General features: G+C 41.0%; 1 protein-coding gene across 12 annotated transcripts in view; it reads left to right on the forward strand.

Moving 5' to 3' along the window:
- Positions 1-12,848, forward strand: part of ANKRD6 (ankyrin repeat domain 6) — a 66,198-nt gene that overhangs the window by 36,287 nt on the left and 17,063 nt on the right. For 5 of the 12 annotated variants that reach the window (XM_081186552.1, XM_081186560.1, XM_081186557.1 and 2 more), the window contains exons 3-6: positions 6,523-6,645; positions 8,565-8,816; positions 11,734-11,832; positions 12,456-12,554. In XM_081186552.1, the coding sequence (XP_081042678.1) occupies positions 6,523-6,645; positions 8,565-8,816; positions 11,734-11,832; positions 12,456-12,554 (573 nt within the window). Of the gene's footprint in view, positions 1-6,522; positions 6,646-8,475; positions 8,817-11,733; positions 11,833-12,455; positions 12,555-12,848 lie in introns of those variants that run through there. The other 7 variants (XM_081186559.1, XM_081186562.1, XM_081186563.1 and 4 more) reach the window with 7 other exon arrangements.

A 12,848-nucleotide genomic window follows, 5' to 3' on the forward strand; every position in this document is an offset into this window, starting at 1 on the left:
TGAATACGATTACAATGTACTGCAGTGCCTGAAAGTGCCCATTTTTTGTGCCACTGGTGGCTCAGTGCAGGAAGGTAGAGGGAGGAGTGGGCACATGGGAGGGACTCTGAGGGTGGAGTCATCAAATGCACCTCTGTCCCCCTCTTCACTTTGAGCCCTCACACATTATTTCTGACCATCTGTAGAGGGTGAATGTTCATGAGGGCATATGACTTCCAATATTTGAAGAGATTTTAGAATAAACTCTTATCATCTTTTTTTTAAAAAAAGCACACTGGCTAAAGATAATGAAAATAGACCCCTGAGGAAACACTGGAACAGTTATGGAGGTATTCAAATCATTCTGAATTCAGGCTAGTACACACAGAACTCCTTAAACAGAAAGGAAGAAAACAGCATTTTTGAATTCTTGTTTACTTGAAGCAGCAACACATGAATTAACGTGGTCTTTCACGGTCTAATAATATACTAGGTAGTTGTTTCAGCTTGCTGGAATTGAAAGAGGTTCCTGTTTTCCTTTTTCTTGACTGAAGGCCAAGGTATCTGCACAAGTTATGTTTAATAAAAAGACAATTCAAGTATACAAAGTCCAGTAACTATTTTTTTTTTTAAATGCCTGCAAGTTCAAACTTGCTCTTAACACTGTCGTTGTTGGAACTATTCCTGAATTAGGGCCAGTCTACACATTGCAGTGGTCATATAGTGTCTGCTTACTAGCCTTCTCATGGTGGCTATTCCATGTATTACTGTAACACAGAGAAAGGCTCAGCGTGTACTGCAGAGCTTTCCAAACTGTGTGTTGAGCGAAGGCTCCCTGCACTCCTCCCGGGGCTGGAAAGGGGTTAGTTTAACCTCCAGTTTGCTAGCAAAACTGAATTCCTGTGTCACGAAATGATGCATGTCGAAAAAGTGGGTCACCAACATGAAAAGGTTGGAAAGCTCTGATGTACTGTATTAGAAAACATTCCTTATTTCTTCAGCACTGGTTGATACACACTGCTACTTCATCGCATAGGTTGTTTCCATGCCAATGTTTAGGGGCAATTGTTTGGGTGGAGATGCTCCATGTCTTGAAGGAATAGGACAGGTTTATAGAGGCAGAGGTAGAAATAACTAACTGAACTGAAAGAGAAACACCAAACTGACCTCTGTATCTCAGAAGCTCTCTGTAATGCATCCTTAATGGACCACCAAGCACCCCCACCATGTTCTTTAAGACACAAGGAGGAAATGTTTTCCACAAATGTGTTAAGTGATATGCATGTTTCAGCAAAGTGTTGGCTAGAGATTGGAAGTGTGTGCTTTGGCAGGGACGTGGAGGAGAAGTAAATGCCATGGAAAAGAAGTTAGAAAAGGACATGCAGAAGGGGTGGATACGGTGATGTTATGCAGCAGCAGGATAAAGGGTGTTGCATATATCAAATCAACTGTGTGTACTTGGTGTGCGCGCAATGGCTCTTAGGGTGAATTAACAGAGATAATGGTAAGAAGTAATTCTTCACATTTTTGTATAGATGGGCACACACCTTGCACACCCAGTGTGTTGTGTCTGTGCAATAGCATTTGTAAAAATGTATGTATATGTGTGGGGGGGTTCCATCTTATTGAAAAATTAATTGCCATCCCAATATGTGGAAATTTACCCCAAGGCAAAGGATCTCCAGTCTCTTTGCTATGTTATACATAAGACACAACAGCAAGTAAGCAAAACCAAAACCATACAACATTCCTAGAATATGTATGAACTTGCTTGGCTTTAGACCTTTCAAGGAAGTAAATCAAATTATTCCAGTTATGTAGATTATTCTTTTCTCTTTCTTTTGTTTCTACCTGTTAAGTCCACCACTTTCGTTCCATCTGCCTGCCATAAACAATTTTCTTTTTCTTAAAGTGTTTTTGTCACCTAGATAAGACCTCTCTATCTTGTCCCTTGGCTAGTGGCAGAGTATAAATCTCTTTCTAGGCCCTACAGGCAGACAACACCATGTTGTTTACTTCCTTTTCTCCAACAGCCTCGCCTCCTTATTACAGATTGCTGGCTGTGTGCCACCTCACACCCAGCCACCCTGCAAACTTCAGAATTCACATTTCCACTATCCATTTGGAAGGGTTTTTTAAAAACATTTTTTTGAAAAGTACGTTCTGTCACAGGTCTTTCTTCCCTAAAAATCCTAAGGGCTCCTCCACACTTCCTGCTTGTCCTGTGCTTAGAACCCATGGGTCTGAGCGATTTCCTGCTTGTCCTGCTGCTTTCCCCTGGGGAAACTCTCTCTTTGCCACTGAATTGGAGCAAAGTGGAAAACGCAATTGACATTTGCTCTGATTCAGTGGTAAAGAGTGGGATTTCCCAGGGGAAAGCTGCGGGACAAGTGGAAAGCAGGATCGAGGCCTAACATTTTGAATTTTCAGAATGTGCTTGTGAAAATTCCATGACAGACAGGCATATCTGTGATGCCACATCAGAATCCAGCAAAACAGAGTTATGTTAGTTGGGTTGGAAGTAAGCTTCGAAGTATAAACCATGTTCACTTGCCATGTGCTGACTTGTTGCCAAATGTTAGTGCTGTGCCAGCTCTGGTAACATACGTCTCCCACAATCAAGTGTGGAAGCACTATTGGGGAATTACTATTGCTGACTATGATGTACTCTGGCATGGCAAGTTCATATGGTCATAGAAGACCCTGCTGCATCCACTGTTTGTGGACCCACAGCATATGAAGGAAGGGTTGCCACATGTCCTCTTTTTCCAGGACATGTCCTCTTTTTCATGGGTATGTAAAATGAGAGTCGTCATAACAATCCATAGTTAAAAGTAGAAGTCAGCAAACGTGTCCCCCTTTTTTGCCCTAATAGGGTGAAACATTGCCAACACTGACTACAGGGCTAAACTTGTTTGAATTCATATTTACATATTCATATGTTTTGCATCTCTGAATCATTTATCATCAGTTCAGGTTGTGGTGTGTGTGTGTGTGTGTGTGAGAGAGAGAGAGAGAGAGAGAGAAATTGCCAAGGGATTCTTTGAACCGTCTTACTACGTAGTCAGCTGAAAGTAGTGTCAAGTGTTCTGGATATTATTCTCCAGGGAAGAATAAAAGGAAATGTACTCCTAAGGTTTCAACCAGCTGTTGACTTTAATGACAGCCTTTGAAAAGGTCCTGTTTGAATCAGATCAGACTTGTATATGTGGCCATCAAAGCTACAGCTTTCTGTTTGTGGAATTTAAGAACTTTATAGATTCACACATTGCCTGAGACTTTTTGAAATGAGGGGTGGGGTGAGTTGTGCTGCAGACACCAAGTAAATCAGTTTGAGTTATAATATAAAGAAACCAAAATGCACAGGAATAAAGCTGTTTGAAAGCATATTGGAAGAACGTTCTGTTTTATAAGGCAGGAGTCATGTAGGCCATGTAATTAAATGAAATAGTCCAAATATATAAGATCACAGTGGGATTAAAATGGCATTCTGTTACAAACTTGATCAAATGCCTTCCAAAAGAAATGTTTAGCTAGGTAAGAGAGGTTGCCATTAAAAAGACCCACCTTGGTATCCTTACTAGACCAAGTCATCTGAAACAGAGTCCTGGAGGACGAAGACTCCCATTGGACAAGGCATTCTTTTGACTAAATGACACACTTGCATTTTCCAAGAGCATCTTGTTACTCTTTAATTCCAGGACTCTTACCATTAATATCTGATAGGGGAAGAGTGGATGGATAGATTGTGATGATTTGTTAATTTCAAGTATTGGTTCCATTCACCGTCTTCTGACATAGCTGAGGATTCTGGACATCTGTTTTGCTCATAGTTGTGTCTTCATATGATGACCTCTAGAATGGCAACCAAACCTTAGGACTGATTTGTTTTGCTTTTTTTTTCTTTAAATATATCTCAAAGTTGTTGTTAGATCAGCCAGGGACAGTAAAAAACAGACAAGCAGAAAACAAGAACAAAACCCTGCTGTGGGCTGACCACAATTATGATCTCACTTTGCTGGCAGCCTTTATACCAGTATGGTATTATGTAATGTAACAATCCTATGCACTCCCAGCAGCAAAGTAAAAAGCAAAACAGTGCTTGTAGAGGCAAGAGATAACATAGTACACAGCCACTCCCACAAGTATTCTTGGCAACTCTGCCAACACCTGCCAGCCATGATGTTATGCCCCCATAATACTCATGCAAGGTACCAATCATCAGTGGTGATGGTGGCCGCATCACGATGCTGTCACAAGTCCCAGCCCATGATGTAGCTCCAGACATGTATCTTTCTATGGGATCTGTGTAACTTTGCTGTGGGGCTGATGTATATGCTGCCGCCGTAAGTGGCTGTTGAGCTGGTTGGAATTCTGTTGTCCAAGGTGGTTGTATTAGGGTGGCCATGTGTCCTACAGAGGACCACTCTCTCTTAAAGAGTAATCCACCCAAGTGTGGTTTCAAGTTAAAGAACTATAAGAAGGGAGAGCAGGCTTAAAGTTGCAACTAGGCAGCAGATTAAGCAGATACGCACACTCCCTCTGGGTAGCTTCTTCCCACTAAAGTGACATTTATTATCTTTCTAGTGATTCTTTCGAAATGTGCATCTAGGTACATATATATGCAAGCATATGCACGATTTATGCAAAGATATGTCCTCTCTTTTTTGGTGCGGTGTTTTCTTTTTTGGCAATGCAGAACTGGCAACCCAAAGCGGTGGAGGCAGAAAAGGAGACACTGATGCGCAGACCAGTGGCTTTACTTAGCTTTTTCTCTTTTTCTGGTGTAATGCTATCTCCTTGTTGATAGAGGGACATATCCCCTATCCCCCCAGAAAGTATAATTTTGGGGACTTTGAGCAATAATTCAGTGAAACTTAATTGGAGTTCAGGTGGATATTATTTGATTGTCACTTCCATGGATGTTTAGTTCCGTTTGGTTAGTTCCACTAGCTAGTCTGCTGATTAGTATATCCCTAATTACAAGAAACAACTAACTTTGCAATTAGTTCATGATCCGAAATTGTTTGTCATGTGGTGCCCCAATTATGGAATTGTTTCCACAGAGAGGTCCATCTGATGCCTGTTTTGTTGCATTTTTGGTGCAATGCAGACTCCCCCCCCCCCAGCCTTTCCTGGCTTAATTTAGTTCTGTTGATAGTTTTTTTTTAAAAGGTCTTCCTGCCTTTTGTTTATGTTTTTATGATTGCTTGGTCGGCTTTTTGTTTTATTTAAATAAAAAGTGTGTATCTTGATAGCTGCGCTTCCTGTTTCTACACTCATTCTTTTCTGAAAACAACAGATAACACAGGGGTGGGCTTCTGGTTTCTATATATATTTGGCTGGCCACTGTGAGACTAGAATGCTGGACTGGATGGGTCTTTGGCCTGATCCAGCAGGACTCATCCTATATTCTTACAGTCAAACCTCATTTTTCAAACGTCTTGGCTGCCGAAGATTTCGGAAGCCGAACACCAAAAACCCGGAAGTGAATGCTTGCATTTTTGAACGCGCCTCGGAAGTCAAATAGCTTCCGATGTGCATTTTTCATTTCTTTCCATTGAACTTGCTGACAACCCTTTGATCCTCGGTTTTCGAGCGTTTTGGAAGTCAAATGGTCCTCTAGAACAGATTACGTTCAAAAACTGAGGTTCCATTGTATGAAATTGATGATTTTAAGTCATTTCAATGTTCACAGAGCTTTCTGTTCACTATGAATGATTTCTGTGCTCACTCCAAAGGATAATGATAAAGAAAGTCAATAAAATAATATGGGCAAAATTAATCAATTTTAAAAGTTGCAGTTTATCTGGGTGTAAGTGCCATTGAACTCTGTGGAATTTACTTCAGAGTAGACATGCTTCAGATTGCACTTCAAGTTCTTTTGCTTTCGGTTGTACAGTTAAGCACCTGCTTAAATCCCTTCCATTGAAATAAATGGACTTCACATTGCTTAATGTGCCAGTGTGGTGTAGTGGTTAAGAGTGGTAGTCTCGTAATCTGGTGAACTGCGTTCGCGTCTCCGCTCCTCCACATGCAGCTGCTGGGTGACCTTGGGCCAGTCACACTTCTTTGAAGTCTCTCAGCCCCACTCACCTCACCTTTGTTGTGGGGGAGGAAGGGAAAGGAAAGGAGAATGTTAGCCGCTTTGAGACTCCTTCTGGTAGTGATAAAGCGGGATATCAAACCCATCCTCCTCCTCTTCCTCCTCCTCTTCTTCCTCCTCCTCCTCCTCTTCTTCTTCTTCTTCATAATAATATTGGTTGGTTTCTTCCATATATGCCAGCATTTATAGTTGTTTGCTTCTAGAGTGAGTTGGTTTGCTGGCCTAAAATGGAATTCTAGTGGGAAATGAAAGTGGGTGTGGAACAATGGAAATTAGGAGCATCTGATACTCCTAGAGAGAAGTGCAGGTTCATGAATACAAAGAGAGGCCATACATTTGTAAGTTGGTAGTGTTGCAATATTCATTTAATAGGAATGTCTCTGGTATAAGGTTGCTAACATGCTGCGTACCAGCAACTGGCTTTGAATTTTTTTCAGCAATTGCTACCTTCTGCTTTACAGCATGGGAGGACACCTCTCCATCTTGCGGCTTATAAGGGTCATCTCCGCGTTGCCCAGATTTTGCTCAAAGCAGGCTGTGATGTGGATCTTCAGGATGATGTGAGTAGTTCTAACCATTCTTACGCCAGGGAAAGCCCTTGTGTCTCTGCGTTAGCAGTCCAAATAACACTGCAACAAGTTGTCTCCTTTTAGAGACTGATTCTGTTTCAAAACAGATGTTTGCTTTGTTTACTAAGGGTACTTCCAGATGGCAGCTTAATATTTCAAACGGTTCGTTGGAAACAGGCGTGCAAAGTGTAAATCTGAACTATTATTATTATTATTATTATTTTGTGGGGAGGTTGGCATTTTGATGCTGACAAAGTTGTATGGTTACTTCAAACAACAACAGAACCCTGCATGCAGGAGAGGCATTAATTCCACAATAAACCCCTATCTGGAAGCTCCCTAAAGCTTTATAGGACAGCATGTAACTGGGATGGTCAAAGACAGTGGATGAGTGCATTGGGGCATATTTTCAAAATCTGCAAGGATCGTTTTGCCAGATACTTTTCAAATTTTAAGCATAAATGAAGGGTGGATGTTGCCTTTCAGAGATGTAAAAGGTTTTTCAATATGATATTGGACAGATACCAAGTGTTTTTAGATTTCACAGGCCTTTCCTTTCTCCAGGAAGCTCAGAGCTAAGCTGTGCTGAATGTTCACATCTGCAAACTTTCCATGTGAAATTAGTGCTTTGAGGGAGCTGAATTCCCACCCCTGAACCTTCCTCATCTTTTTCACTGCTGTTCTTTTCGGTTCCACTTTTCTTAGAGCTGGAAACTCTTCCCACCACCCACCATCACATCATTCATGCTATTCAGAGGTGTGAAAACCATGGCAAGAATGCTTGCATTTATAACGCTCAGGACATTTCTGAGCGGAACCAAAATGCTTTATGGCATGTAAATGACTCTATTTTTGTACTCCTAGTGGATAGTTCTTTGCCATTCATTGAACTAATATATTGTGATCAGCCATAAGATTAAAAAAGAAACATTGAAAAAAGCCTTTATTTTCATATTTTTGGCAGAATTTGACTCTCATAAACTCTGTGCAGCATGAATACTGTTGCGCTCAAACAAACTTTTACTAGCTGGGGCGAAATTGGTTTTATTATTGAAAGTCACATTATGTACAAGTTATACAGAGCGGGTATATTCATTTGATGAAGTAATCATATTCTCTCTTCCTGTAGCTTTCATCTAGCTAGTGGATAGCAAAGATGAAATCCAATTGTCGTATCCAACTAGGTTGTATTCAGAGCTTGACTTAAGTTCATTGAGTTTTTCAGTGGATCTGCTCTGGGTATGGCTAACGTTGAATTTCACTCAAGGTCACTGTTGATTTTTTTTTATCCTTTTACATCCCACCTGAGATATTTGTATCTCTTTTATTGATTGAATGCGTTTATATTCCACCTTTCCTTCAAGGAGTTCAAGGTGGTGTACAAGATTTTCCATCCCCAAATTTATCATCACAACAACCCTCTGAAGCAGGCTACCTGAGAGGTAGTAATTGGCCCAAGATCACCCATTAAGTTTCATGGCTGGTTGAGGATTTGAAGGTGGGTTTCCTCAGTCCTGGTAGCAACACTCCAGCAACTAGACAACAGTGGTTGTTGTACACCAGAAAGAACTTGCAAATGTGGACTTAGAAACATAGTTCTGCGGCCTCCTGGATTGCAAATATTCTCAGCTTTCAAAAGACTGTCCTTTATCCTGTTTTTTTCCAGTGAACTGTGAAAGTCAATAACTATATTGTTTTTATATCCTATGTAGTAAATACATAATTGCCCAATTAATTTTCCATCTGCCAAATGTTGCATAGCATAAAGAAACTCTTAAAAATGTTGTGGAGGATTTAAAATGCTGACTTCATGTTCTACAGATGTTGATCGTTAACATATTGTAAAAGACCTTATCATTAGTTGAAGAATGACCTCCAGTGGCCTTGAATGGGATTATTATGAATTTCAGCCTGTGGAGACCAGCTCTGTAGAGTATGAAACCCCAAGAAGTAACTCTTTCCTTCTCCCTGCTAATCCTGCAAGCCCTTATTGGAATCCTGATGCCATCTCTGATTGGTCAATGAGTGTTCATACAGCACATACCTCAGAAATAGTCAAGGGAAAAGTGGCCCTGGTTAAAGAAGTCAAGGAAGAAAAAGATAAGAAAAAACAGAGGAGAAAGGCTAGAAAAGATCCTAGAAGATTGCAAAGAGAGAAGGAGGTTAGAACTGTTAACTTCAGCTTCTCTGCGACACAGTTGCATGTACCATTTGGATTGGCCATCTGGCATGTCAGAGCTACTTTAAAAGTGCATGGTTGCATGTCTGGCTTTTTTAAAATTATGCTTTGCCAAAAGGTTACCTACCTGTGTCCTTTTCACACAAGAGTCCCACTAATTGTTTTGTGGTTACCATATTTAAAGGAAATGCTTCCTGGGAATTGTTTGCATTGCCAAAATCTAAAGCAGAGGGGGGGATCTTGTGGCTCTCCAGGTGTTACTGAGCTCGCATCTTCCATTGACCCCAGCTAGCCTGGCTGGTGATCATGGATGATGGAAGTTGTGGTCCAGCAACCCCTTGTTCAATGCATTCCCTATGCCTGATCTGTTGTACAGTTCTGGACTCATAAAAGTCACTGGCCAGCTATGAATGACCTTGCACTTAAGAAATAGTTTCTGCATGAAAATAATGGAGGGTAGACGGGTATACTGTGCCTCAAAGGTGGCTATTATTGGCTAGTTTTGGCTAGTTGGACATTTATGTTTCAGTGGTGCATACAGCAATTAACACTGCACAATTTCCTCTTCATTTGTCCACCTTCATCCTCCGTAGCACATGATGTAGTCGGGACTAGGGGAGGAACAGAGCTCTAATTATTTCCCATGATATTTTGAGAACACTGTTGCACTCTTTTGTGTTGAGTGAAAATACCCACTTCACTCCTAGTCATTATTATGTGCTATCCTGTGTGGATATATACAGATGTAGCTGATTTACACATGACTTTGATAGCCAAAGCAAGCTGGCCTGGACAACTATTTATAAAACAGTTTCCCACCTTGACGCTGGTTGTCTTTCAATTACTCTTTGTTATTGCACTGGAAATGCATTTTTTCTGTTTGTGACTTGAGATTCCTTTTAATTGGAGGGAAATGGTTCCCAGAGCATATGTTGTCTTCCTCAAATGCCAGTATGTTTAATAAGTCCTTTAATGAACTACATTAGTTTTTCTTGTTGCTGTCACTCTGATCTAATTAAAATAATTGTTACAACAAAATCTATCAAGCGGGTGAGCAAGTGGGTCTTTTGTTATGAAACAATCATCAGCCTAATCCATTCTATCTGCAACAGCTGGCTCTTGAGCCGTGCCAGTTAGAAGGCTTTGGGTTTGAGCTGCAAGGGAATCATAGTAGCTCATTTCAGTCCCATGCATCCCAGTGAAAAATGTAGCTTAATTTTATGATTTTATGATCTTCTATAATTTGGCCTTATATATTTTTTTGAAAATAACATTTGAAACAATAAGAAAATAGTATTTGAAAGAAAATAGTATCTGAACATGCCTGCCACTCAGAGAACTCTCTGTTCCTTGAAATGTTTGTACAAATAAAATGGTCTCCTGCTGCTATCTGAAGATATTTTCTGTACTTTCCCCAATAGCTTCACAATGGGTCAAATTGCAAACTGTCACATAACCACTTTGCTGCAGGCTAGGCATTGCATGGAGCCACTCAACTTACATTCCAGCTTCTTTATTTAGACTGAAAACAGACATAGCTTCTAGGAATAGTGGTTGCGGTTTGAACATGCGTTGATCTAGTTTGCATGTCACGGTAACCCTAATGGTGTATCATGAAAAGGTTTTCCTGTCCTGTTCATCTCCCTACTAATGGTGGGGCAAAACAACCAACAGCCCTGGTTTAGTGTTAATGTCTGATCCATGGGATGTGGTTTGTTTCGCTTCAACAAACCAGTTAGGAATCCCAAGGGCAAATATTAGTGACAGATTGTATGGTTTGTTGCGAATGAAACAAACCATCACCCCTAGTTCTGATGTAACACTCAGCCAAGGATCATGGCCTGTTTCTTCCTCTTCATCAAATATAAGCCCCAGTAGTGGCCAGCAGGTGTGTGTTGCTGCTGGTTACCAAGAGGGAGGGTGAGGCAGTGGGGAAACTGGCATGTTGTGGGTGCAGTGTGGGGAGCTGTGATGCTGCAACTTCACTGTGCCAAGCTCCCTGCTGCCTCTCCCTTTCTCCTCTCAGTAACCAGCCGTGACACATGGTGTTGGTAAGCCAGGAGAGCAACACAGCCCCACTGGCTGCATAAGGCTTAAAAGAACTCCCACCACATGTCCAAATAGTTGGTTGACCAGTCAAACATGCGGCCTTTGTAACTGCATTGTTCATTGGGCTATCTAGATATCAATGGATATTGCAGACGTCAGTCAAATTGCCTGTTAGTTTGCTGAACTTTGCCTGATTTTGTTCCATCTGAAAGAACTAGATGATTGAGGAACACTCAGAGCTACTTGAGTGATTCTGAGTCAGTTAATCTGCTGATCTGGTGATACATAGTGCTAGGTAGACGTTTGCTAGGGAGGACATATGGTGAGGCCCATGATTTGTAAGCAGTGTGTGTTGGAGTGGGGTATGACTTTCAGAATCGTAAGCTACCAGCAGTTAATGGTTACGTCATGTAATGCTTCTGCAAGGAAAACCATGGGGTGGGCGGGCGGAGCATGATAACCTCTGTGGCTCACCACATACAGTTGTCAGCGCATTAGTTTTCATGCTGCAAAACTTCACATGTGACGACAACCTGCACTTAAGTTTCATGTTCTTCTTTTTCTAAATGAGAATTCTTTCTGTGTAGGAAAAGTATAACATGTGAAGTGACCTAATCGCTTAGGATGTCTGCTAATAGCTAGACCAGTGTAATGTTGCACAGTGTGAACATTCTGTAGAATTTGGAAACCAGAGTGTGGCTTGCTCTTAAACTCATACAGTATTTCAGTAGCACTGTGTATGTTGCTGCTTATGGGGATGGGATGTTTTGATGTGGCTAATTGATATGCATGTATGTTGATGTAGATTTGAAATAAAATGTGTGTTAGTAAATAATGGGTGCTCTTTGCAGGGTGACCAGACAGCTTTGCATCGAGCTACCGTTGTGGGGAACACAGATGTAATAGCAGCTCTCATCCACGAAGGCTGCGCTTTGGACAGACAAGACAAGGTTATTGTCAGTTTTGTGTTTATTCTCTTTCTGTGTTATGTTGTCGTCTCTGGAGGAAGCTCTCTCCAACTTGTTTGTGTCATAGAGGAAATAAATATAATGCAGAATAACACAACACAACTACAAGCTCTTGAAAATACACATCTGTATTGAATTGGCAAACTTCATTTTTTATAAGTAAATATCAGTCATAGCTAAATACAAAACAACACAGCATATGGCAACATACACGCACAGCAGCATCACTGTAAATACTGTAAATACAATACTTACAAAAACTTAATCTTTGTACTGTACTAGTTCTAACCAGAACTAATTCTAACCAGGGATTGCACCTAGCTATGGTTTCTAGTGTACTTCAAACTCTGGTTAGCCTCAGGTAAATTAAATGTTGATGCTGAGCTGATGCTGGGTTAACAAAGATTGGGACCAGGAGGGTTTTACTTCCTGAAAAGGGGGAGAGAGAGTGGCAGTGAGTATGTGAATTCCCATTGTCTGCATATAGTAATTCAGTCATTTAACATGGCATCCAAATAGAATTATAAATAGCACCTCTGGATGTATGCAGTATTTTCTCTATATGGACACAGAACTCTAAACTGCTGCTTTTCTTCTGCCTTCAGGATGGGAACACAGCTCTCCATGAAGCCTCTTGGCATGGATTCAGCCAGTCTGCCAAACTGCTTGTTAAAGCAGGCGCAAACGTTCTTGCCAGAAACAAGGTGAGATGCATGCAGAAAGGAGCATTCAAGTGCTGCTCTATAAAAAAAGGAAAAGAAAAGAATAACTAATTTTTAAATGGGAGTTTTTCCTCATCAGTAGTTTCCAGCAGAGGCATTTCTGGATAAGTGGCAGTGCATTTTCTTGGCAACACTCTTCCATTTCATTTAAGATGGACTATGCCTTGATTATTCTCTTTGAGGGAAAACTTGTATTCTGGCAGTTGACGCACGCGCACACACCGCTCTGTTGGGAGTGAATGTTGCATTAATTATGGCTGAAGAACTATCAAAGTC

Source organism: Podarcis bocagei (assembly GCF_964188305.1).
Source record: "Podarcis bocagei genome assembly, chromosome: 3".
NCBI classification, from domain to species: Eukaryota; Metazoa; Chordata; class Lepidosauria; order Squamata; family Lacertidae; genus Podarcis; species Podarcis bocagei.